At 56.3% G+C, this 24,097-nt stretch overlaps 2 protein-coding genes across 5 annotated transcripts in view; one reads left to right on the top strand and one right to left on the bottom strand.

Annotated features, from left to right (window-relative positions):
• The window catches only part of FMNL2 (formin like 2), a 116,278-nt gene extending 99,375 nt beyond the window's left edge, over positions 1-16,903 (top strand). Inside the window, exons 17-27 of one of the 4 annotated variants that reach the window (XM_071562250.1) lie at positions 737-939; positions 3,524-3,758; positions 4,979-5,047; positions 5,139-5,219; positions 6,548-6,677; positions 7,844-8,007; positions 8,263-8,364; positions 9,804-9,902; positions 10,302-10,425; positions 13,196-13,242; positions 15,208-15,328. In XM_071562250.1, the coding sequence (XP_071418351.1) occupies positions 737-939; positions 3,524-3,758; positions 4,979-5,047; positions 5,139-5,219; positions 6,548-6,677; positions 7,844-8,007; positions 8,263-8,364; positions 9,804-9,902; positions 10,302-10,425; positions 13,196-13,242; positions 15,208-15,246 (1,293 nt within the window). In that variant the 3' untranslated portion in view covers positions 15,247-15,328. Of the gene's footprint in view, positions 1-736; positions 940-3,523; positions 3,759-4,978; positions 5,048-5,138; positions 5,220-6,547; positions 6,678-7,843; positions 8,008-8,262; positions 8,365-9,803; positions 9,903-10,301; positions 10,426-11,940; positions 12,075-13,195; positions 13,290-15,207 lie in introns of all 4 variants that reach the window. The other 3 variants (XM_071562249.1, XM_071562248.1, XM_071562247.1) reach the window with 3 other exon arrangements.
• A 1,998-nt stretch (positions 16,904-18,901) lies between these two features.
• The window catches only part of PRPF40A (pre-mRNA processing factor 40 homolog A), a 34,994-nt gene continuing 29,798 nt past the window's right edge, over positions 18,902-24,097 (bottom strand). Inside the window, exons 21-26 of the mRNA XM_071562029.1 lie at positions 22,744-22,839; positions 21,655-21,741; positions 21,452-21,548; positions 21,295-21,356; positions 20,100-20,234; positions 18,902-19,925 (exon numbers count right to left, since the gene is read on the bottom strand). Coding sequence (XP_071418130.1) covers positions 19,833-19,925; positions 20,100-20,234; positions 21,295-21,356; positions 21,452-21,548; positions 21,655-21,741; positions 22,744-22,839 — 570 coding nt within the window. The 3' untranslated portion in view covers positions 18,902-19,832. The remainder of the gene's footprint in view (positions 19,926-20,099; positions 20,235-21,294; positions 21,357-21,451; positions 21,549-21,654; positions 21,742-22,743; positions 22,840-24,097) is intronic.

Raw genomic sequence — 24,097 nt, 5'->3', positions numbered from 1 at the left:
CCCTGGGCACTGTGCCAGGGCCTGCCCACCCTTTCCATGCAGCAATTCCTGCTCTGTGCCCCCTGCCCTGGGCACTGTGCCAGTGCCTGCCCACCCTTTCCATGCAGCAATTCCTGCTCTGTGCCCTCTGCCTTGCCCTGGCCCAGCCTGAGGCTGTGCCCTCTCCTCCTGTCCCTGTGCCCACCCCACCTGGTTCCCCCTCCTGGCAGGGGGTTGGGCAGTAGGAAGGTCTCCCCAGGGACAGACCATGGCAGTGACCTCAGCCAGGGGCTGCCCCAGCTCTGGATGCTCCCTGTGGGTTGGATAAAGCCCAAGTACTGAACTTTGGAACATCCAGAGGGCTCTTGGGGCTGGATTTCTGGGCTCTGCCCACGTTTCTGGGCTCTGCCCACGTTTCTGGGCTCTGCCCACGTTTCTGGGCTCTGCCCACGTTTCTGGGCTCTGCCCACATTTCTGGGCTCTGCCCACCTTTCCTGGTCACCAGCTCAGGAGCTCCTTCCATCCCTGGTGGGAATACTCTGGATTTCAAGGCCAGGCTGGACAGGGCTTGGAGCAACCTGAGACAGTGGGAGGTGTCCCTGCCCATGGCAGGGGTGGCACTGGGTGGGCTTTGAGATCCCTCCTATCCCAAACCATTCCATGATCCTTGTTCCATCCCAGCCCCTTCCCCTGCAGCTCTGCCCAGGCTGGGCTTGGTGCTCCTGCAGGAGGGACAACCTTTGGCTCTCCTTTGTAGGATCTGAACGTGGATGAATTTGAGGAAATCTTCAAAACCAAGGCCCAGGGCCCAGCCATTGACCTGAGCTCCAGCAAGCAGAAGATCAGCCAGAAGGGCTCCAGCAAGGTGACATTGCTGGATGCCAACAGGGCCAAGAACTTGGCCATAACCCTGCGCAAGGCTGGCAAGACAGCAGAGGAGATCTGCAGGGCCATCCACGGGTGAGTGGCACCCCTGCCAGCTGAGACACCCCGAGGAGGCTCCCTGGGGGGGGATTGCTCCCTGCAGTGGTTTGGAATTGGCAGTGGATGCCTCTGGAAAAAATCCAGGGGTGAAGATGGAAGGGTTCTGAATTCCCAGAAATCAGAGGGCCTTGAGTTAAAATAACCAGCTGCCAGTTTGGTGTGGCTGAGTCACTGCTGAGGCTGAGCAGATGAACTTCTTTATTGAAGCAGCTGATTCCTGGCCATGCCAGGGTGGGGCATCCACACCATGTCCCATGTTTGCCATGGCTGCTCTCCATCTGCTCCCACACTATTTCCTCTCCCAGTGAGCCAGAGAATCAGGAAGAGCCAACTCTTTTGGTTTGCCCCAAAAAGGATGAGTTTGGTCCAGGTGCTGGAACAGATTTTACATGGAATTCTGTTTGTGGGGTGGCCACATGTGGGGTGTCCATGGGACTTGGCTGTGCCCATCCTGATCCAAACCCTTCCCTGCTTCTTGGGCTGCTCCCAAATCCACCCACACACTCTCTGTGCTCCAGGACAAACATCTCCTGTTCCTCCAGTGAGGAAGGTCTGCAGGATGTGGATCTCTTTGGGCTGGAGGGTGAGCCAGACCTGCCCCACAGAGGCAGGTTCAGCACTTGGTTTATGGGCTCTGTCCCAATTAAATCGAAGTATTTGCTCCTTCCCCACCTCCGTTCTCTTACCAGAATGAGGTGTGGCCATGGAGGGGTGGGGGGCATGGGAAGCAGAGGGTCAGCAGCACCATTCCCATGGGAATTCCCATGGGAAGCAGAGGAGGGTCAGCAGCACCATTCCCATGGGAATTCCCATGGGAAGGAGAGGAGGGTCAGCAGCACCATTCCCATGGGAATTCCCATGGGAAGGAGAGGAGGGTCAGCAGCACCATTCCCATGGGAATTGCCATGGGAAGGAGAGGAGGGTCAGCAGCACCATTCCCATGGGAATTCCCATGGGAAGGAGAGGAGGGTCAGCAGCACCATTCCCATGGGAATTCCCATGGGAAGCAGAGGGTCAGCAGCACCATTCCCATGGGAATTCCCATGGGAAAGAGAGGGTCAGCAGCACCATTCCCATGGGAATTCCCATGGGAAGGAGAGGGTCAGCAGCACCATTCCCATGGGAATTCCCATGGGAAGGAGAGGGTCAGCAGCACCATTCCCATGGGAATTCCCATGGGAAGCAGAGGAGGGTCAGCAGCACCATTCCCATGGGAAGCAGAGGAGGGTCAGCAGCACCATTCCCTTGGGAATTCCCATGGGAAGCAGAGGGTCAGCAGCACCATTCCCATGGGAATTCCCATGGGAAGGAGAGGGTCAGCAGCACCATTCCCATGGGAATTCCCATGGGAAGGAGAGGGTCAGCAGCACCATTCCCATGGGAATTCCCATGGGAAGGAGAGAGTCAGCAGCACCATTCCCATGGGAATTCCCATGGGAAGGAGAGGAGGGTCAGCAGCACCATTCCCATCAGCCCAGTGGCCTGTTCCCATCTCCATGTGCAGGGACCTTCAGGTTCAGGGCTGTACACAGGGAGGGGGAACCTCAAGAGCTTCCTCTGTGCCATCCTGGGCTCACATGGAGCCGAATCCCAGCCTGGTGACAGGACCTTAAAGCTCATCCAGCCCCACCTCACACCCCCCATTCTGCTCCCAGTCCCCTCCAGGCTGCTCCCAGTCCCCCCCATTCTGCTCCCAGTCCCCCCCATTCTGCTCCCAGTCCCCCCCATTCTGCTCCCAGTCCCCCCCATTCTGCTCCCAGTCCCCCCCATTCTGCTCCCAGTCCCCCCCATTCTGCTCCCAGTCCCCCCCATTCTGCTCCCAGCCCCCCCCATTCTGCTCCCAGTCCCCCCCATTCTGCTCCCAGCCCCCCCCATTCTGCTCCCAGCCCCCCCCATTCTGCTCCCAGCCCCCCCCATTCTGCTCCCAGCCCCCCCCATTCTGCTCCCAGCCCCCCCCATTCTGCTCCCAGCCCCCTCCATTCTGCTCCCAGTCCCCTCCATTCTGCTCCCAGTCCCCTCCATTCTGCTCCCAGTCCCCTCCATTCTGCTCCCAGTCCCCTCCATTCTGCTCCCAGTCCCCTCCATTCTGCTCCCAGTCCCCCCCATTCTGCTCCCAGTCCCCCCCATTCTGCTCCCAGTCCCCCCCATTCTGCTCCCAGTCCCCCCCATTCTGCTCCCAGCCCCCCCCCATTCTGCTCCCAGCCCCCCCCATTCTGCTCCCAGCCCCCTCCATTCTGCTCCCAGCCCCCTCCATTGTGCTCCCAGCCCCCCCCATTGTGCTCCCAGCCCCCCCCCATTGTGCTCCCAGCCCCCCCCATTGTGCTCCCAGCCCCCCCCATTGTGCTCCCAGCCCCCCCCCATTCTGCTCCCAGCCCCCCCCCATTCTGCTCCCAGTCCCCTCCATTCTGCTCCCAGCCCCCCCCATTGTGCTCCCAGCCCCCCCCATTGTGCTCCCAGCCCCCCCCATTGTGCTCCCAGCCCCCCCCATTGTGCTCCCAGTCCCCTCCAGGCTGCTCCCAGTCCCCCCAGGCTGGTGTGACCGTTGGGTGCTGTCCCACAGGTTCGACCTGAAGACGCTGCCGGTGGATTTCGTGGAGTGCCTGATGCGGTTCCTGCCCACGGAGAACGAGGTGAAGGTGCTGCGGCTCTACGAGCGCGAGAGGAAGCCCCTGGAGAACCTGTCGGACGAGGACAGGTTCATGCTGCACTTCAGCAAGATCGAGAGGCTCATGCAGAAAATGACCATCATGGCCTTCATCGGCAACTTCGCCGAGAGCATCCAGATGCTGACCCCGGTGAGCTGCCGGAGCTCCTGGGCTGGGAGGGACCCCCAGGGAGCATCAGTCCCTCCCCTGGCCCTGCACAGACACCCCAACAATCCCACCCTGTCCCTGAGAGGATCATCCAAACCCTCTGGAGCTCTGACTGTGCCCACTGCCCTGGGGAGCCTGGTCAGTGTCCCCCACCCTCCAGGAAACACTCCCACAAATGCAGGGATTTCCTGGCTGTATTTCCATCTCTCAGGTGCACCTTCATGGCCACTGGGGACTACCCCACAGACCCCATAGGACCCAAAGGCCCCAGAGACCCCACAGGCCTCATGGGCCAATCAGGTTATGGCTGGTCCTGGTCTGTTGGCTCCTGGAATTGTGTCCCATCCAGCCCAAACTCATGGGCCAATTAGATTATGGCTGGTCCTGGTCCATGGGGTCCTGGAATTGTGTCCCATCCAGCCCAAACTCATGGGCCAATCAGGTTATGGCTGGTCCTGGTCCATGGGGTCCTGGAATTGTGTCCCATGCAGCCCAAACTCATGGGCCAATCAGATTATGGCTGGTCCTGGTCTGTGGGCTCCTGGAATTCTGTCCCATCCAACCCAAAGCACCTGTCCCAGCCATAAGGATTGGAATGTGGATCCTCTTTGACCCAAACCCAGCTGAGTGGGGTGACTCTGGTGGGCAAAGGAAAGGTGTGAGATGCTGGTGTGGCAGGGCAGGGGAACATCCTCAGAATCACCAACTGGTTTGGGTGGGAAGGGACCTTAAAGCCCATCCAGTGCCATGGGCAGGGACACCTCCCACCAGCCCAGGGTGCTCCAACCTGGCCTTGGACACTCCCAGGGATGGATCCAGGGGCAGCCACGGCTTCTCTGCCAGGGCCTGCCCACCCTCCCAGCCACCAATTCCTTCCCAATACCCCCCCCAGCCCTGCCCTCTGGCAGTGGGAAGCCATTCCCTGTGTCCTGTCCCTCCATCCCTTGTCCCCAGTCCCTCTCCAGCTCTCCTGGAGCCCCTTCAGGCCCTGCCAGGGGCTCTCAGGTGTCCCTGGAGCCTTCTCTTCTTCAGGTGACCCCCCCAGCTCTCCCAGCCTGGCTCCAGAGCAGAGGGACATCCGTGCTCAGGCCCCTGGTGTGGATGAAACACAAGAGGGTTTTCCAGGCTCTGAGTGGTGGGGTGTGAATTTGGCTCCTGGTGGGACCTGCAGTAACCAAAGCTCTTTCCTTGTTCTCCTGCAGCAACTCCACGCGATCATCGCAGCGTCAGTCTCCATAAAGTCATCTCAGAAGCTGAAGAAGATCCTGGAGGTAGGTCTGACCCCACCTCTGCTTCCAGGGGTTTCTAAAGGCCTGGGCATTTGTCCTGAAGGTTCCTGCTCTGCTTGTTTGCCCCTGGCAGATCATCCTGGCCCTGGGGAACTACATGAACAGCAGCAAACGAGGGGCCGTGTACGGGTTTAAACTGCAGAGCTTGGACCTGGTGAGTGAAGCAGGAGGGGCCGTGGGGGCAGGTGGGCCCTGAGGCTGTGGAGTCATTTGGGTTGGAAAAGCCCTCTGAGCCCATGGAGTCCAACATCCCCCAGCACTGCCCAGGCCACCTCTGACCATGTCCCCAAGTGCCACATCCACAGGGCTTTGAATCCCTCCAGGGCTGGGGATCCACCCCTGCCCTGGGCAGCTGTGCCAGGGCTGGACAGCCCTTTCCATGCAGCAATTCCTGCTGCTGTGCCCCCTGCCCTGGGCACTGTGCCAGGGCCTGCCCACCCTTTCCATGCAGCAATTCCTGCTCTGTGCCCCCTGCCCTGCCCTGGGCAGTTGTGCCAGGGCCTGCCCACCCTTTCCATGCAGCAATTCCTGCTCTGTGCCCCCTGCCCTGGGCACTGTGCCAGGGCCTGCCCACCCTTTCCATGCAGCAATTCCTGCTCTGTGCCCCCTGCCCTGCCCTGGCCCAGCCTGAGGCCGTGCCCTCTCCTCCTGTCCCTGTGCCCTGGGGCACAGCCCGACCCCCTGTCCCGGCTCCCCCCTCCTGGCAGGGATTGCAGAGCCAGAAGGTGCCCCCTGAGCCTCCTTTGCTCCAGCTGAGCCCCCCCAGCTCCCTCAGCTGCTGCTCCAGCCCCTTCCCAGCTCCACTCCCTGCCCTGGGCACCTCCAGCCCCTCCATGTCCCTCCTGGCTGAGGGGCCAGAGCTGCCCCAGCACTGGAGGTGCCCCAGCAGTGCCAGGGCAGGGACGGGCACTGCCCTGGGCTGTGACACACTGGGGCTGGCACAGCCCAGGGGCCACTGCCCTGTGCCCACCTGGGCTCATGTTCAGCACCCCCAGAGCCTTTTCCATCTTTCCAGCCCCTCTGCCCCAAGCCTTGAGCCCCTCAGGGTTTGTGGTGGCCCAAGGGCAGGGATGTTCAGGGCAGGGCCCTGCTGGGGGACTGGGCTGGTCCTTCCCAGCATAGAAAACCATGATGGAGGTGCAGAAGCACCTCTGGGTCCCTGTGCTTGGGTCCTGCTGCTCCCCCCCCAGCACCTCCTGCTGCTTCCCCCCCAGCACCTCCTGCCTGTTCCCCACCCAGCACCTCCTGCTGCTCCCCCCCAGCACCTCCTGCCTGCTCCCCACCCAGCACCTCCTGCCTGCTCCCCACCCAGCACCTCCTGCCTGCTCCCCACCCAGCACCTCCTGCCTGCTCCCCACCCAGCACCTCCTGCTGCTCCCCACCCAGCACCTCCTGCTGCTCCCCACCCAGCACCTCCTGCCTGTACCCCCCCCCAGCACCTCCTGCTGCTCCCCACCCAGCACCTCCTGCTGCTCCCCACAGCTCCTGGAAACCAAGTCCACAGACCGGAAGCAGACACTGCTGCACTACATCTCCAACGTGGTCAAGGAGAAGTACCAGCACGTGTCCCTCTTCTACAACGAGCTGCACTATGTGGAGAAGGCAGCAGCAGGTACTGGCACCAGCCTCCACCCTCCATCACCCTCCATCACCCTCCTCCATCCTCTATCACCCTCCTCCACCCTCCATCACCTTCCATCCTCCTCCTCCACCATCCTTCAGCCTTCTCCAGACTCTTCCTTCATCACCCTCCATCACCTTCCTTTACCCTCCTCCATGCTCCTTCAGGCGTTTCCATCCTCCTTCACCATCCTCCATCATCTTCCTCCATCCTCCATCACCTTCCTCCACCCTCCATCATCCTCTTTCAATCTCCTTCACCCTACTCCAGCCCACTCCAGCCTCCATCACCTTCCTTCAGTTTTTTCACCCTCCATCACCTTCCTCCACCCTCCATCATCCTCCTCTATCCATCATCACCATCCTCCAGCCTCCCTCAGCCTCCTTCAGCCTCCATCACCATCCTCCACCCTCCATCAGCCTCCCTCAGCCTCTATCACCTTCCTTCACCCTCCATCACCCTCTTCCACCCTCTTCCACCCTCCTCCAGCCTCCTCCATCACCTTCTTCCACCCTCCACCCTCCACCCTCCACCCTCCACCCTCCACCCTCCACCCTCCATCCTCCACCCTCCATCCTCCACCCTCCATCCTCCACCCTCCACCCTCCATCCTCCACCCTCCTCCTCCACCCTCCTCCTCCACCCTCCATCAATCATCCTCTGTCATCCTCCAGCCTCCGTCCTCCTCCTCCAGCCTCCGTCCTCCTCCTCCAGCCTCCATCAATCATCCTCTGTCATCCTCTGTCATCCTCCACCCTCCACCCTCCTCCATCACCCTCCTCCTCCATCACCCTCCTCCTCCATCACCCTCCTCCTCCATCACCCTCCTCCTCCATCACCCTCCATCACCCTCCATCACCCTCCTCCTCCATCACCCTCCATCACCCTCCATCACCCTCCATCACCCTCCATCACCCTCCATCACCCTCCATCACCCTCCATCACCCTCCATCACCCTCCATCACCCTCCATCACCCTCCATCACCCTCCATCACCCTCCATCACCCTCCATCACCCTCCTCCACCCTCCATCACCCTCCTCCACCCTCCATCACCCTCCTCCACCCTCCATCACCCTTCTCCACCCTCCTCCCCCTGCCCCCTGCCCCGTGCCCCGTGCCCGCCCCGGCCGTGGGTGGCAGTGGCTGTGCCCGCAGTGTCCCTGGAGAACGTTCTGCTGGACGTGAAGGAGCTGCAGCGGGGCCTGGAGCTGACCAAGCGCGAGTACAGCATGCACGACCACAACACGCTGCTCAAGGACTTCATCCACAGCAACGAGGGCAAGCTCAAGAAGCTGCAGGACGATGCCAAGATCGCCCAGGTGCCCCTTGGGGTGGGCTGGAGGTCACCACATTGTGCCCTGTGCCCAGGGGTGTCACCCCCTGTGCACCCTGTGCTCAGGGGGGTCACCACCTTGTGCCCTCTGCCCAGGGGGGTCACCCCCGTGTGCCCTGTGCTCAGGGGGGTCACCACCTTGTGTTGTGTGCCCAGGGGGGTCACCACTTTGTGCCCTGTGCCCAGGGGTGGGGAGGGGCCCCGGGCAGTGGGCAGGGCACTGAGTCTGAGCTGCTTCCAGGATGCCTTTGATGATGCTGTGAAATACTTTGGGGAGAATCCCAAGACAACACCCCCCTCGGTCTTCTTCCCTGTGTTTGTGCGCTTTGTGAAGGCCTACAAGGTAACCAGGAGCTTCCTCCTCTTCCTCCTTTTCCTCTTCCTCCTCTTCCTCCTCTTCCTCCTCTTCCTCCTCTTCCTCCTCTTCCTCCTCTTCCTCCTCTTCCTCCTCTTCCTCCTCTTCCTCCTCTTCCTCCTCTTCCTCCTCTTCCTCCTCTTCCTCCTCTTCCTCCTCTTCCTCCTCTTCCTCCTCTTCCTCCTCTTCCTCCTCTTCCTCCTCTTCCTCCTCTTCCTCCTCTTCCTCTTCCTCCTCTTCCTCTTCCTCCTCTTCCTCTTCTTCCTCTTCCTCTTCTTCCTCTTCCTCTTCTTCCTCTTCCTCTTCTTCCTCTTCCTCTTCTTCCTCTTCCTCTTCTTCCTCTTCCTCTTCTTCCTCTTCCTCTTCTTCCTCTTCCTCTTCTTCCTCTTCCTCTTCTTCCTCTTCCTCTTCTTCCTCTTCCTCTTCTTCCTCTTCCTCTTCTTCCTCTTCCTCTTCTTCCTCTTCCTCTTCCTCTTCCTCTTCCTCTTCCTCTTCCTCTTCCTCTTCCTCTTCCTCTTCCTCTTCCTCTTCCTCTTCTTCCTCTTCTTCCTCTTCTTCCTCTTCTTCCTCTTCCTCTTCCTCTTCCTCTTCCTCTTCCTCTTCCTCTTCCTCTTCCTCTTCCTCTTCCTCTTCCTCTTCCTCTTCCTCTTCCTCTTCCTCTTCCTCTTCCTCTTCCTCTTCCTCCTCCTCCTCCTCCTCTTCCTCTTCCTCTTCCTCTTCCTCTTCCTCTTCCTCTTCCTCTTCCTCTTCCTCTTCCTCTTCCTCTTCCTCTTCCTCTTCCTCTTCCTCTTCCTCTTCCTCTTCCTCCCCCTTTTTTTCTCCTCCCCCTTTTTTCTCCTCCCCCTTTTTTCTCCTCCCCCTTTTTTCTCCTCCCCCTTTTTTCTCCTCCCCCTTTTTTCTCCTCCCCCTTTTTTCTCCTCCCCCTTTTTTCTCCTCCCCCTTTTTTCTCCTCCCCCTTTTTTCTCCTCCCCCTTTTTTCTCCTCCCCCTCTCCCTCTCCCTCCTCCTCCTCCTCCTCTCCCTCCTCCTCCTCCTCCTCTCCCTCCTCCTCCTCCTCCTCTCCCTCCTCCTCCTCTCCCTCCTCCTCCTCTCCCTCCTCCTCCTCTCCCTCCTCCTCCTCTCCCTCCTCCTCCTCCTCCTCCTCTCCCTCCTCCTCCTCCTCCTCCTCTCCCTCCTCCTCCTCCTCCTCCTCTCCCTCCTCCTCCTCTCCCTCCTCCTCCTCCTCTCCCTCCTCCTCCTCTCCCTCCTCCTCCTCTCCCTCCTCCTCCTCCTCTCCCTCCTCCTCCTCTCCCTCCTCCTCCTCTCCCTCCTCCTCCTCCTCTCCCTCTCCCTCCTCCCCTCCCAGTAGCCCCTGCAGTCCCTCCCTGTCAGGGGTTGGGATCTCTGTCTCCCCTGGGACCTCTGACCTGTGGCTTTCCCCACAAACAGCAAGCAGAAGAAGAGAATGAGTTGAGGAAAAAGCAGGAACAGGCTTTAATGGAAAAACTTATGGAGCAGGAGGCGTTGATGGAGCAGCAGGACCAAAAGGTACGGCCCAGATACTCCTCCCAGGTGGGACCACCCCCCTGGTGGGGGAGGAATTGAGTTGCCCAACCTGTTGTCGCCTGGAAATGTTCTCTGGAAGTTTCCTCCTTATGTGGAGATAGCTGGAATAAGGTGGAAAATGTACAGTGGGTGGTTCTGCTGCTTTGGAAGTCTGAGAAATGAAGGGGAATGAAGTGCAGAGTTGTGTCCCCATGGCCAGGGCTGAGCTTTGTCCTCCTCCAGCCCCGGGGGCTGTGGGTGGGCGACACGTGGGTGTCCCACCCGGCACAGTGGGGACAGCTGGAGCCTCCTGGGTGCTGGTGGCCCCCCAGCTGGGTGTGGCAGGGCCAGCAGGGCAGGAGGGCTGCAGGGCAGTCCCTCAGGCCCTGCCCCTGTCCCCAGTCCCCCTCGCACAAGACGAAGCGGCAGCAGCAGGAGCTGATCGCGGAGCTGCGGCGGCGCCAGGTCAAGGACAACCGGCACGTCTACGAGGGCAAGGATGGGGCCATCGAGGACATCATCACAGGTAGAGGCTCCCCTGCTGCCCCAGGGCTCCCCCAGCAGCTGCTCCCTGTCCTCCCACGCCTGGAGCAGAGCCGAGGGCGTTGGGTGCTGGTGTGCAGAGTCTGGAAGGTTCTGCTCAGGGTCTGATCCCTTCCCTCCCCGATGGGGGGATGTCCCCTGGGCCTCAGAGCAGGCAGGGAGAGCCTGGGCCGAGTCCTGGGCTGGGCTTGTCCTGCAGGGCTGTCCCACAGCCCCTTCTGCCCCCAGTGATGGGTGTGTAACGTGAGGAGGAGCCTCCACTGCCATTAAATGTCCTAAGGGGGTTGCTCAGTGCCAGCAAATCATCAGTCCCACCTCAGGGGGCCCCACCCTGTCCCTGCTCCAGCTCTGGGCTCATTCCAGAGGGAGGGACACGGGCCCTGGCACAGGCACCACTTGGGGGCAATATTTGCTGAGGAAAAGCATCACCTAAACTGCTTTTTTGGCCTTCACAGCTGCTCTGATTGGCAGCACTTGGAGTTTTCTGCCCACTGGGGTGTGGAAGGAACACAATTTAACACTTCAGGAGCTCTGCAATCCTGGGTTTCCTTGCACAGTGGAAGGAACACAACACTTTAGGAGCTCTGCAATCCTGGGTTTCCTTGCACAGTGGAAGGAACACAATTTAACACTTCAGGAGCTCTGCAGTCCTGGGTTTCCTTGCACAGAAGCTCAAAAAAACATCTTTTCCTTCTGCTCCTGGAAGTTTTTGCCAGGAGTTTTCCCTGCAGAAGGGCAGGAGCTGTTTCACCCCTCACCAGGGAAAGGCAGGCAGGTTTTGCCCAGCTGGAGGTCAGGGCTGTGTGTGAGGTTTCCCAACTCTTTAACTTGATGAAAGGCTTCCTGAGAACGTTCTGGAGCTCCAGGGCAGGCTGGCAATAATGTCCCATCTGTCACTGCTGCTCCAGCTCCTCCAGACTCCTGGGAGCTTGTTTGGTTGGGAAAGTGGTTCTGCTGCTCTGGGGGAGAAACTGTGTGGCAAATGGCCATGGAAAAGTCATCCAGTGGGGAGGGGGCCAGATTAGACATTTAAACTCAAACTAAACACTTCTGTGCTCCTGGGCCTGGTATTTCCCATTGTGGGGGTGGCTCAGGCTGTGGAGTAGTGAAGGGGAGGCACAGAAAGGCAGGTGGGACCGAGGCCACCTCCTCATCCCTGGAAATCATGGAGCTCCCCATCCCTGGGAGTGGCCAAGGCCAGGTTGGACAGGGCTTGGAGCAGCCTGGGCTGGTGGAAGGTGTCCCTGCTGTGGCTTAACAAGAGGAGTTTTGAGTCCCCATCCCACCCAGCCCATTCTGTGATTCCACGAGTCGAGGAAATCCTTCCTCAGCCATTCCATCTGCCTTGCCCAAGGGCGCTGAGGAGCAGCTTGCAGGGCGCTGCTGGGCCGTGCCAGAGCGTCCCTGGGCACTGCCCACGGAGCACTAACCCTGCACTAATGCCCTGGGGCTCTGCTGACCTTGGTTTGTGTGTGTGGCTGTTGTTGTTCCCATGCAGTGCTGAAGACGGTGCCGTTCACCGCCCGGAGCGCCAAGCGCGGCTCTCGGTTCTTCTGCGACCCTGTTCTCACTGAGGAATTCCATTACTAAACTATTCCTCTCTCACACCTGGCGCTCTTAGCACACAGCAAGGTGGCTGTAGCTTTGTTGTCCCCCCTGTCCATGTGGATCTCAGCCAGGACCTGTGAATGTTGAGTGTTTAGTGGTGTCAGCGTCCCCTGACGTTGTAGTGGTGTCCCCTCCGTTGCACGTCGTGTGTCTCAGTAACTCCTCCATCCATCCCATCCACTTCTGGCCATCCCTGTGTTCCAGTGCCATAGAACACCAAGTGGTGGGAGTCACTGGGCTGAGTTTCCTGCAGTTCGAGGACTGGGGAGACCAAATGGAGTCAAGCAGTGACACTCACTTGGCTTTTCTATGTCACCTCTGAGGGCTGCCCAGCTCTGGGTGCCGTGCATGCCATACCCCAGTGGGACTGTGGCCTGCATGGACTGAGGGGACATCCCTGGGGTGGCCCCTGCCTGGGGAGGGCTCTCTGTGCTAACACACCTGGTTTGGTGTAGACTTGCTAACCAGCACCAGCATGTTGGCTGCATGTGGGACCAGCGGGGCCGGTCCCTGCTCATGGGTCACACCCACATTTCACTTCTCCAGTTCCATGCCAGCCTTATTTCAGGACAACCAGGAGTGTGCCCTGAGCATTCCCTGCAGTGCTGGGGGTAGAGGGGCAGGGCTGGGGGGCCAGCTCGGGGCCAGGACGGCCGAGGTGGTGCCGATGGAAAGGCTGGCACGGAACTGAGCGCTTGCCAAGGTGGTGTCCGTGGGGGAGAACGTGCCTGACCCTGCATGGCCCCAGCACTGTTGTCTTCTTCAAGGCCCAGCAGCTTGAGAAGCCAACAGTGTGTCCCCCTGCCCTGGGTGCTCTCACTAACACTGCAACAAACCCACCAACTAATCCACTCGCCGGGTCTTCGCTCTTCCGAGTCCGTTGCCGCGTTCTCTTGCTGGAGCCAACCTTCAAAGCAGCTTGGAACTGGGGTGGGAGAGGCCAGGAGGGCCCTGCCCCTCCTCCTGCCCCTCCTCCTGCCCCCCTAACCCCTCACAGCCTTGGCCTCACCCTCTTGCTCTGTGGTTGCCCCGCCGGGAGGTTTGAACGCTGACTTGACTTGCTCTTCATCTTCCATCCCATTTTTTTACTTAACCATCATTTTGTGTTCTGTTTTGTTTTTGTTTGTTTTTTTTTTTCTGTTTAGCCCTAAAGAAGAATAATATCACTAAATTCCCCAATGTTCACTCGAGGGTAAGGATTTCTTCTAGCACCCCGGTGGTGGAGGATACCCAGAGCTGGCAAGCATCACTTTTTACTTGGCTTCCTCCTCTCTCTGTCTGCCAGGAGCTGGTGGTAGATGGGGCTGAGCTAATGCTGGTGAGACCCTCCAGGCCTTGTGGAGACCCACATTCTTGGCTGGCACCCTTGGAGGTGCAGGGAATCCACAGGCCATTGGCTGGTGACCATTTTCACACCCTGTTTGGGCCATTTCTCTTCAAGTTCAGCCCAAAATAGTCTTGTCACCAGGTTTTGTAGCCCCAAAGTGCCCAGGAGGTTCTGCTGCCTCATGGTGGACCACAGAACAGGGCACGAGGTGCTCAACCAGCAGCTCAGAAGTTTGGGAGTTGTGTCTAAACCCTGACAGAATTATCCAGGAAATCTGAGGGAGGGTTTGCCCAGTCCCACTCAAATTTGGGGGCCAGGAGAGAAATACTTTAACTGGAGTCATCTCCAGGGGGGCCGAGTGTGCTCCTTGTAGTTGCACAGGTAACAACAGCACATGTGACACCTGGAATGAATGGGCTTCATCAACCCATGCAGCAGCTTTCCCATTCTTCCATCCATCCATCCATCCATCCCTTCATCCCTCCTTTCATCCATCTGTCCATCCCTCCCTCCCATGCTCAGTGTTCCCTCCCGAGCTCTCACCTCCCACAGGGGGTGGGTTGGGCCAGGCTTTGCTGCAGGTGAGGAGGAGGAGGAGGAGGGTTTAGGAGGGAGGGCTTGGCCACTCCACCACCTTTGGGTGATGGAGCTTTGCCCCAGCCCCGGGGCAGGACAGCAGTTGGAGCATCCCAGGCACCAGCTGCTCTTCCCACCTTTAGATTTGCTTGGACTCGATCTAAGAGGTCTTTGCCAACCATGGTCAGTGGGCACAGGGCTCCCAATCCCTCCTGGGCTGGTGCCCCCCTGTGCCCAGGCCGAGGGTCCCACACCCCCATAAGCCTCATCCCAACTGTGGGAACATCCCCTGCTCCCACCAGGGTTTGCAGGACGAGGCACACCCTGAGCCTGGACTGGGGCAGTGCTGCCTTTGGGATGGGTGTGGGACAGACCCCCAGCCTGTCCCCAGGGCCCACCAGTATCATTCTCCAGTCCCACCAGTATCACCCGGGGGTCCCTCCACTACGACTCTGTGGTCCCACCAGTATGATCGTGGGGTCCCACCAGTATCACCCTGGGGACCCACAGTCTGACCACTTAGTCCAAGGTCCACCAGCATCATCCCAATGTCCCACCAGTATCACCCCAATGTCCCACCAGTATCACCCTGGGGACCCACCAGTGTGACCACACAGGTGCTACCAGTATTACCCCACGATCTCACCAGCATCACCCCAAGGTCCACTGGCATTATTCCACTGTCCCACCAGCACCACCCCAGGGTCCCACCAGTATCACTCCAAGGTCCACCACCATCACCCCAAGGTCCCACCAGTATCACTCCAAGGTCCCACCAGTATCACTCCAAGGTCCACCACCATCACCCCAAGGTCCCACCAGTATCACTCCAAGGTCCCACCAGTATCACTCCAAGGTCCACCAACATCACCCCAGGGTCCCACCAGCATCACCCCAAGGTCCACCAACATCACCCCAAGGTCCCACCAGTATCACTCCAAGGTCCACCACCATCATCCCAAGGTCCCACCAGTATCACTCCAAGGTCCCACCAGTATCACTCCAAGGTCCCACCAGTATCACTCCAAGGTCCACCATCACCCCAGGGTCCCACCAGCATCACCCCAAGGTCCCACCAGCACCACCCCAAGGTCCATCAGCCTCACCCCAGGGTCCCACCACTATGCCCCCCGCTTGGGCTCCCCGCTGTGCCCCCCAAGCTGCTTTGATTGGCTGCCAGCAGCGCACCCCCCGTGCCCTGTGCCATGCCCTGTGCCCAGCCCCGTGCCCGCCTGACGCCTTCCCTGCCCGCAGATCTGCGCAACCAGCCGTACCGCCGCGCCGACGCGCTGAGGAGGAGCGTCCGCCGCCGCTTCGACGAGCACGGGCTGCGCTCGGCCGCGGGCACCGACGTGGGGCTCTGAGCGCGGGCACGGCTGGCACTGCCCGCCCTCCGCCCGCCCTCGCTGCCCCGCAGCCAACAAGTGCCTGAGACGGACGGCCCCGCTCCGAGGAAAGCAAAGGGACTGGCTTGGCTTTGGACACCGACACGGCCCGCGGTGCTCGGACCAAACTGGAAACTCCGCGTGCTCCGGTTGGGTGAGGTCGGAGCTCCGGGACTGGAGTGCCCCGTGGGCATCACTGGTTGGACACTGGGAGCACTGGAAGGCTCTGCTGTGCTCCCAGGGCTGCTCTCGCTGCCTTGGCCTCGTGGGAAAGGGGCACATCCAAGGGCTTGCTGGAGGGGAGAGGGGAAGGAGAACCCCAAGAGCCACCTGGCCCTTCTCTCCCAGCCCAGGCAGCCTCTGCAGCCGGGCTGGGGAGCACCTCGGGTGGCCCAGGGAGGGGCACCAAAGGAGGACCCCCGAGCTGGGGGTTTGGGTGCCAGGGCATGAGGAGGGGGAGGCCGGGCCGGCGCTCCAGCTCTGCAGTAACAGCTCTGATTAATTAGCACTAAGCCATTAACACCTCAGTAATCAGTATTAGGCTCTGGGCAGTCCAGCTCCTGGCTGGGACAGTCCCACTCCCTGAGCCTCCTTTGGGCCACAAAGCCAAGCCATGCCCAAAGTGCCCCAAATACCCAGGAGGTTTTGGGCTCTCAGGGGCATTTCCAAGCCCCAGAAGGGGCAGGAGAGGCTCTGGCCCTTTGTGCTGCCCCAGCTCCAGGAGCAGGGGGTGGATCCAACTCTCCCAGCTGGGAGGAACTGGACTGAGAGGTTTGTCCTGCCCCGTTTTGCTTCCAGCTTTCCCTCCCTGGGCTCCTCACACCCGTATGTTAATTGTAAAATTTCTTGTATAGTATTTAACCACTGAGCCTCCTTTTCCTTTTATGTTGTGCTCCTGTGAACCACTGGTGAAGGTCCCTGGATTTTTTTTTCCCCCCCCTGGATAATGTGTAGTTATATCATAATCTGTTTTTAAATGTACAGATATTTTGCTACAAAATTGGTGCAGTTTTTTATGGTTTTTACACTTCTCTTTTATCCCCCCCCTTTAGCCTCTGGGTAATATTGTAAATATTGTTTAAAATGAAATAAATGCATCAAGCCTGTGCTATACAATCTGAATGTTATTTTAACTTATAGTTGCTGGGTTTATATTTAACTAAACAGACAGTTTGGGGCTCAGAGTTACACACTGACCTATTCACGGGGAGTTTTCCTCCCAGAACTGCCCATTTCTTGCCTTTGCAGCACCTGCCCTGCTAAAGAGAACATGCCACGTCCTGACCCTTCCCTGCCAGTGACAGGGAGTGTTGGAACCAACAGAAATTGGATTATTTTAATTCAAATGCAATAAATTATTGCTTGCAAGCTCCAGCTCTCCCCTTCTTCAGCTCAAAGGTATTTTTTTAATTAAACCCCCAAGTTTCCCAAGCTTGGCATGTTCTCTTTAATATTTTTCTAGTAATGGATCTGCTTCTTAGCAAGATTAGAGTTTTATAAAGCAGTTCATGTTACTTTCCTGGTCTGTTCTGGCATAAATCAAATAAACTATTTACACAACTACACCCAAAGCCTGAGGGTTATTTTTTTTGGTCACTTTTATGTTTTTATTCCTTCCCAGCTGGGGCTGTTTGGCAGGAGAAGAGCTGGAGGTTGGGGCAGCCCGGGGGGTTCAGCACTCACAGAACTCTCCAGGTGATTTTCAGCATCAACTGACTCGTGTTGCTCTGGAAGAGGCTGAGGGGACACACTGGGGGTGTTCCCACGGGAGGACACCTGGATCAGGTACAGGCTGGACCAGCAGGGAAATGAGGGGGATTCATTCATTAATATTTGCCATAAATACAAATCTCCACAGATATTTATTCCTGAACATCCCAGGAAATAAAATCTCAAATTATCCCAGGAAAAAAAAATCCTGAATTATCCCAGGGAAAAAATACCTGAATTATCCCAGAAAAAAAAGAAGCCAAATTATCCCAGAAAAAAAATCCTGAATTATCCCAGAAAAAAAATCCCAAATTATCCCAGGAAAAAAAATCCTGAATTATCCCAGGAAAAAGATTCCTGAATTATCCCAGAAAAAAAATGCCAAATTATCCCAGGAAAAAAAATCCCAAATTATCCCAGGAAATAAAATCCCAAATTATCCCAGGAAAAAAATACCTGAATTATCCCAGGAAATAAAATCCCGAATTATCCCAGGAAATAAAATCCCAAATAATCCCAGGAAAAAAAAATTCCCAAATTATCCCAGGAAAAAAAAATTCCCAAATTATCCCAGGAAATAAAATCCTGAATTATCCCAGGAAATAAAAAATCCTGAATTATCCCAGGAAAAAAAAATACCTGAATTATCCCAGGAAATAAAATCCCAAATTATCCCAGGAAATAAAATCCCAAATAATCCCAGGAAAAAAAAAGCCAAATTATCCCAGGAAAAAAAATCCTGAATTATCCCAGGAAAAAAAATCCTGAATTATCCCAGGAAAAAAAGCGCCAAATTATCCCAGAAAAAAAATCCTGAATTATCCCAGGAAATAAAACCCCAAATTATTCCAGGAAAAAAATCCCAAATTATCCCAGGAAAAAAAAAATCCCAAATTATCCCAGAAAAAAAAAAGCCAAATTATCCCAGGAAAAAAAATCCTGAATTATCCCAGGAAAAAAAATACCTGAATTATCCCAGGAAATAAAACCCCAAATTATTCCAGGAAAAAAATCCCAAATTATCCCAGGAAAAAAAAATCCCAAATTATCCCAGAAAAAAAAAGCCAAATTATCCCAGGAAAAAAAATCCTGAATTATCCCAGGAAAAAAATTCCCAAATTATTGCAGGAAAAAAAAGCGCCAAATTATCCCAGGAAAAAAAATCCCAAATTATCCCTGGAAAAAAAAAATCCCAAATTATCCCAGGAAATAAAATCCCAAATTATCCCAGGAAAAAAAGTCCCAAGTTATCCCAGAAAAAAAATGCCAAATCATCCCAGGAAAAAAAATTCCTGAATTATCCCAGGAAAAAAACCCCAGGAAACTATCCCAGGAAAAAAATCCCAAATTATCCCAGGAAATAAAATCCCAAATTATCCCAGGAAAAAAATCCCAAATTATCCCAGGAAAAAAATCCCAAATTATCCCAGAAAAACACCCAAATCATCCCAGGAAAATCCCCAAATCACCCCAGGAAAAAAATCCCAGATCACCTCAGGGAGAGAATCCCAAATCATCTCAGGAAAAATCCCAAATCATTCCAGGAAAAGAATGCCAAGTGACCCCAGAAAAAACAGTTACAGACTTTTATATTTCCAAGTAATTCCCCTTTCCAGGTTTCCTTAAGGAGTCTGAGCCCTGGAATGACCCCAGGAGAGAATTCCCTGGATGGATCCACCTTTGGGTGTTTCTGCCCCAGGGGAAGTGGCAAAGGAGGGAAAGGCCCCTGGAGAGGAACCGAACTCTGACCAGCCCTCAGCGGGCTCTGGGGAGGGGGAAGCTGCTGAAATCCCTGGAGAGGAGAGCTGTGGTTTGTCAGAGCATTGCCAGGACAAATGAAGGCCAGTCCGTGCTAGAAGACAAGGTTTAATCATCCATAAAAATGTACAAAAATATTCCAAGGAGAGGGTTCCCAACTTTGTCCCCGAGCAGGGCTGGGGCACCTTCCTGGGCACACGGGCTGGAAAGCAGGGCTGGAATTGCCTCCTCCTCCCTCCTCTGGGCTGGCAGGGACATTCTGCAGCAGGTTCTTAAGGCAACACATGGAAAGTGGTTTGAAATTTGAGTTTTATTCCTGAATTTGCCGAAGATGGAGAGAGAAGGTGGAGGAGATGAAGGTGGGTAAGCGCTGGAGGAGCCCCCGCGGGCGGGACTGGGGAGGAGGAGGAGGTTGTGTCTCACACACCCCTCTGCTGGCACTGCTGCCCAGCCACATTCCCAGGGCCTTGGGAATTCCTGGGAACACTCAGTGCCTGGATAAGGATCGGTCTTGTCCGAAACTCCCCACTGGTTTGGCCAGTGACCCACAGTGATCCCAAAATCTGGGGCTCTGCAGGACAGGCTGGACACGGACTCGTTGCTCTGCTGCCTTTCCAGAACAAAGCACGGGCCAGGCCCATCCCAGGAAGGGACCCCAAGGGACCAAGGGCAGAGCCTGCCCCTGCAGCTGAACTGGCTCTGCCCCACAGCCCAGCACTGGCCCTGCCTGGGAAGGGCCTCAGGGAAGACACTCCTGGCCAGGAGGGTCCCCTGGGCTTGGGGCCACACCTGCCACCCACCCCACCCCACCCCACCCCACCCCACCCCACAGCTCCAGGCCAGGCCCAGCTTTGCCCTGGGGATTCCATCCATTTCCTACAATTGCTGCCATAGGGACTGAGGGGGTCGACGTGGGAACAAACTAAAAGGCGCCGTGGCCGCGGCTGGTGGGCAGTGCCCACGGCCCCACCACACACTGCTGGCTGCTGCTGCCACCTGTAAACATTTTTGGTATAAATAAGGTTCTCATTGATCTTCATCCAGTTGTTCCAAGAGTGTCCTCCTCTGCTTCTCCAGCTCGCCCTCACTCAGCTCGCTGCCCGACGTGTCCCAGTTCCCCTGCGCAGACACGAGGGCAGAGTCAGGAGGTGCCACCTGTGCCCTCTGGGACCCTCAGGAACCCCAAACACCCCGTTAGCTGGGAATGGGAAACACCTGCCAGGCCATGGAGCCCCCCCTGTGACCTGAGAAGAGCCAGGGGAGCCCCAGCCCGCAGGGAACAGCAGAGCTTACGGAATCCTTCCCAGGCCGTTTCTTGGTGGGGGATTTGTGCTTGGACTCGGATCTCTGCCGGCCCCGCTCCTTCTCACTGTCCCTCTCCCTCTCCTTCTTGTCCTTGTCTCGCTCCAGGTCTGACTCTGGGGAGTCCTGGGCATGGAAGGGGCAATGTTAGAGCTGACCATGTTAAATATTAATTTATAGAACAACCACAGGCAGAAAATCCAACTCCATTCTGGGGAAGTGCAGAATGGCTGGGCCTGGAGGGGACACTAAGGATTATCCCATCCTTTCGCTGCTCCCATATGAGGATTCAGAGCCTCCAACACAACCCTGCCACTCAGGCACACACAGGGAATGGCTGGGAGTCTTCCCAGCTCTCCATGGTAACAGTGAACACCGGGATTTGCCAGGACAAACATCCAGTACCAGCTCAGAGCAGTGCAGGTTCCTCACACTCACATCTGCAGTTAAACCCCCCACATTTAGCAGGGGTTGAATATTGAGATATAAATATATATACATAACATAAGAACTCTTTGAACTCTTCAGAGACAGAATCCCAGACTATTCTGAGTTGGAAGGACCCACAAGGACCATTGAGTCCAACTCTTCAGTCAATGGCCCACACAGGGGATTGAACCCATGACCTTGGCATTGTTACAGCCAAGTTTTAACCAACTGAGCCAATCTATACATCCATTCATCTATTTATCTATCACTCTATCCATCTATCCATCTATCCATCCATCCCACCCACCCCTCCATCCATCTCTCTATCCCAGAATCCCAGACTATTCTGAGTTGGAAGGACCCACAAGGACCATTGAGTCCAACTCTTCAGTCAATGGCCCACACAGGGGATTGAACCCATGATCTTGGCATTGTTACAGCCAAGTTTTAACCAACTGAGCTCATCTATCCATCCATCCATCCATCCATCCATCCATCCATCCATCCATCCATCCATCCAGTTATCCATCACTCCATCCATCCCTCCATCCATCCATCTCTCTCTCTATCACAGAATCCCAGACTATTCTGAGTTGGGAGGGACCTACAAGAACCATCGAGTCCTTGTATTATGTTGGCAAGCCCATCCCAGAGCCTGATCCCACCCCAAGCAAGTCTTTCCCCCTGCAAGTCCCCCAGGACCAGCGACAGCAGTGCCAGGTTGCCCACCAGCCACCCCAACACGAACTGCACCTACCGATTTGTGTCTCCTCTTCTTGCTCTTCTTCTTGTGCTTTTTGGACTTCTTGTAACTCCTCTCTGCAGGCACAGAAACAGACCACAAAGAAAGGATGAAGACCCAGCAGCAAAGCTGGAGTGAGACTGTCCAGCCCAGCCAGGCAGTGCCATCATACCAGACTCGGCGCTGGAGGAGCGCTCCGACACCGAGCGGGACTCCGAGCGCTGCCGCTTCTTCTTGGAGTGGCTGTCGTCGTCCTCAGACTCTGAGCCCTTCACACACAAACCCAGGGGAGTCACTAATTACATCACCACTAATTACAGCAGCAATTAGCTGCAGTTCTGAGGAGGCAGAGGTGGATTTCAGGGCACCACTTACGGAGCGGGAACGGGAGCGTTTCCGGTGATGCTTCTTGGACTTCTTAGAATGTTTCTTGGTCTTGGAGTGGTGGTGCTGACACTCGTGCTGTGGGAGAGGAGAAGGGCTCAGCCTGGAATTCCACACTGCTCTGGGGTGCAAAGGACCTTCAAGTCCATCCAGGTCCACACCCAACACCTTCCACGGGTGCAGGATGCTCCAAGCAGGCCTTGGGCACTTCCAGGGATGGAGCACCCACAGCCTCTCTGGGCACCCTGTGCCAGGGCCTGCCCACCCTCCCAGCCAGGAATCCCTTCCCAATATCCAGCCTGAATTCCCACTCTCAGTCTGAAGCCATTCCCTGTGTCCTGCCAGTGCAGCTCCTGAAGAGCAGCCCCTCTGCAGGGCTGGGCAGCACCACCCACCGTGCCCCACAAGAACTGGGATGTTCCTCACCCTCCACAGACCTGGGAGAGCCCAAACCCCCCCTGGGCACATTTACTGCCAAACCCCTAAAATGGGCAGTGTGGCCAGGCTGGAGCTGTAATAAAAGCACCAGGGACAAGGAACACAAGATTTGGCACCTGGACTCAATTTAAAGCTGGCCTAGAATTTAAAATTTAAAGCTTTGCCAGATTTCAAATTGTCAAATGAACCCATTTTTAGCCAAAATTCTTAGAAATTGCAGAAAATGAAATAACCCCCCAAGGAGCACGGGCTGCAAAATGCAGTAATGCCACAGCATGGAAATCCAAGCTGGAGAGCTCCCTGTGCCCTGGGATCCCTCTGCTGGAGGAGGAGTTCAGTTCCAATTTCATCTTGTTTTCTATGAAATCCCAGCAAGAAATTGCCTACAATAAACTGGGGAATTTTCATGGCAACTCCCAAACTCCTGCAGAAGGAGATTGAAAGAGTAAATGTTTCTCAAACAACTGGAAGATGTTTCTTCAGCTCCTCACCTGGGAGATGAGGTTGGATATCCATCCTCTTTCCATAACTCCCAGTGTAACAGAAATCTCTTAAATCCTTCCCATTCCCACCCAATATAGGAGGAATAAGAACTTTGTTTTGTATGTTCTCTAAGAAGGGAACAAATGAATTAATAATTACCTCTAGTACATGTAAGAAGTCTTTAAATATCCTTTTTCTCTCAGACTCCAGAGTGATGTCTTCAAATGCTGCTTCCTTCACAAACCTGTCTCTGATCTGTCACAAAAACAGCAAGCAATTTCTAAGATCAAACACAACCTTGTAAAAATAACAACAACAATAGTTAGGATAATGTAAATAATGCACTCATGTCCTCCCACACAGTGACCAGCTTGACAGGGGGGTGGATCAGGGTTAGGATCAGGATCAGGGGCAGCAGGAACCCCTTTGAGAACTGTTTCCAGAGCAATTCCCCCACTCACATCCTCCCAGACAGCATCCAGCACAATGGGAAGGTGGATCAGGGTTAGGATCAGCAGGAACCCCTTTGGGAGGTGTTTCCAGAGCAGTTCCCCCACTCACATCCTCCCACATGGCATCCAGATCGATGGAGGGGTGGATTAGGGTTAGGGTTAGGATTAGGGGCAGCAGGAACCCCTCTGGGAACTGTTTCCAGAGCAGTTCCCCCACTCACATCCTCCCACTCGGTGTCCAGCTCGATGGGGGGCAGATTAGGGTTAGGATTTGGGTTAGGATCAGGGTCAGAGTGAAGCAGGAATGCTTTTGGGGATTGTTTCCAGAGTAATTCCCCCCACTCACATCCTCTCAGACAGCATCCAGCTTGATAAAGAGCTGGATCAGGGTTAGGATCAGGGTCAGGGTCAGCAGGAACCCCTCCAGGAACTCTCCCCAGAGCAATTCTCCACTCACATCCTCCCCGACAGCGTCCAGCTCGATGGGTGGCAGATTAGGGTTAGGGGTTAGGGTTAGGATCAGGGGCAGGGGCAGCAGGAACCCCTCTGGGAACTGTTTCCAGAGCAATTCCCCACTCACATCCTCCCAGACAGCATCCAGCTCGATGGGAGGGTGGGATCAGGGTTAGGGTCAGGGGGCAGCAGGAACCCCTGTGGGAACTCTCCCCAGAGCAATTCCCCACTCACATCCTCCCAGACAGCATCCAGCTCGATGGGAGAGTGGGATCAGGGTTAGGATCAGGGTTAGGATCAGGGTCGGGGGCAGCAGGAACCCCTCTGGGAACTCTCCCCAGAGTAATTCCCCACTCACATCCTCCTGCACGGTATCCAGCTCAATGGAGGGGTGGATCAGGGTTAGGATCAGGGTTAGGATGAGGGTCAGGGTCAGCAGGATCCCCTGTGGGAACTCTCCCCAGAGCAATTCCCCACTCACATCCTCCTGCACGGTATCAGGCTCAATGGAGGGGTGGATTAGGGTTAGGATTAGGGTCAGCAGGAACCCCTCTGGGAACTCTTCCCAGAGCAATTCCCCACTCACATCCTCCCAGACAGCGTCCAGC

The sequence above is a fragment of the Pithys albifrons genome, chromosome 8 (genome assembly GCF_047495875.1).
Source record: "Pithys albifrons albifrons isolate INPA30051 chromosome 8, PitAlb_v1, whole genome shotgun sequence".
Classification (NCBI taxonomy): Eukaryota; Metazoa; Chordata; class Aves; order Passeriformes; family Thamnophilidae; genus Pithys; species Pithys albifrons.
The sequence above is the reverse complement of the archived record's forward strand: the minus strand, read 5'-3'. Positions and strand labels throughout refer to the sequence as shown.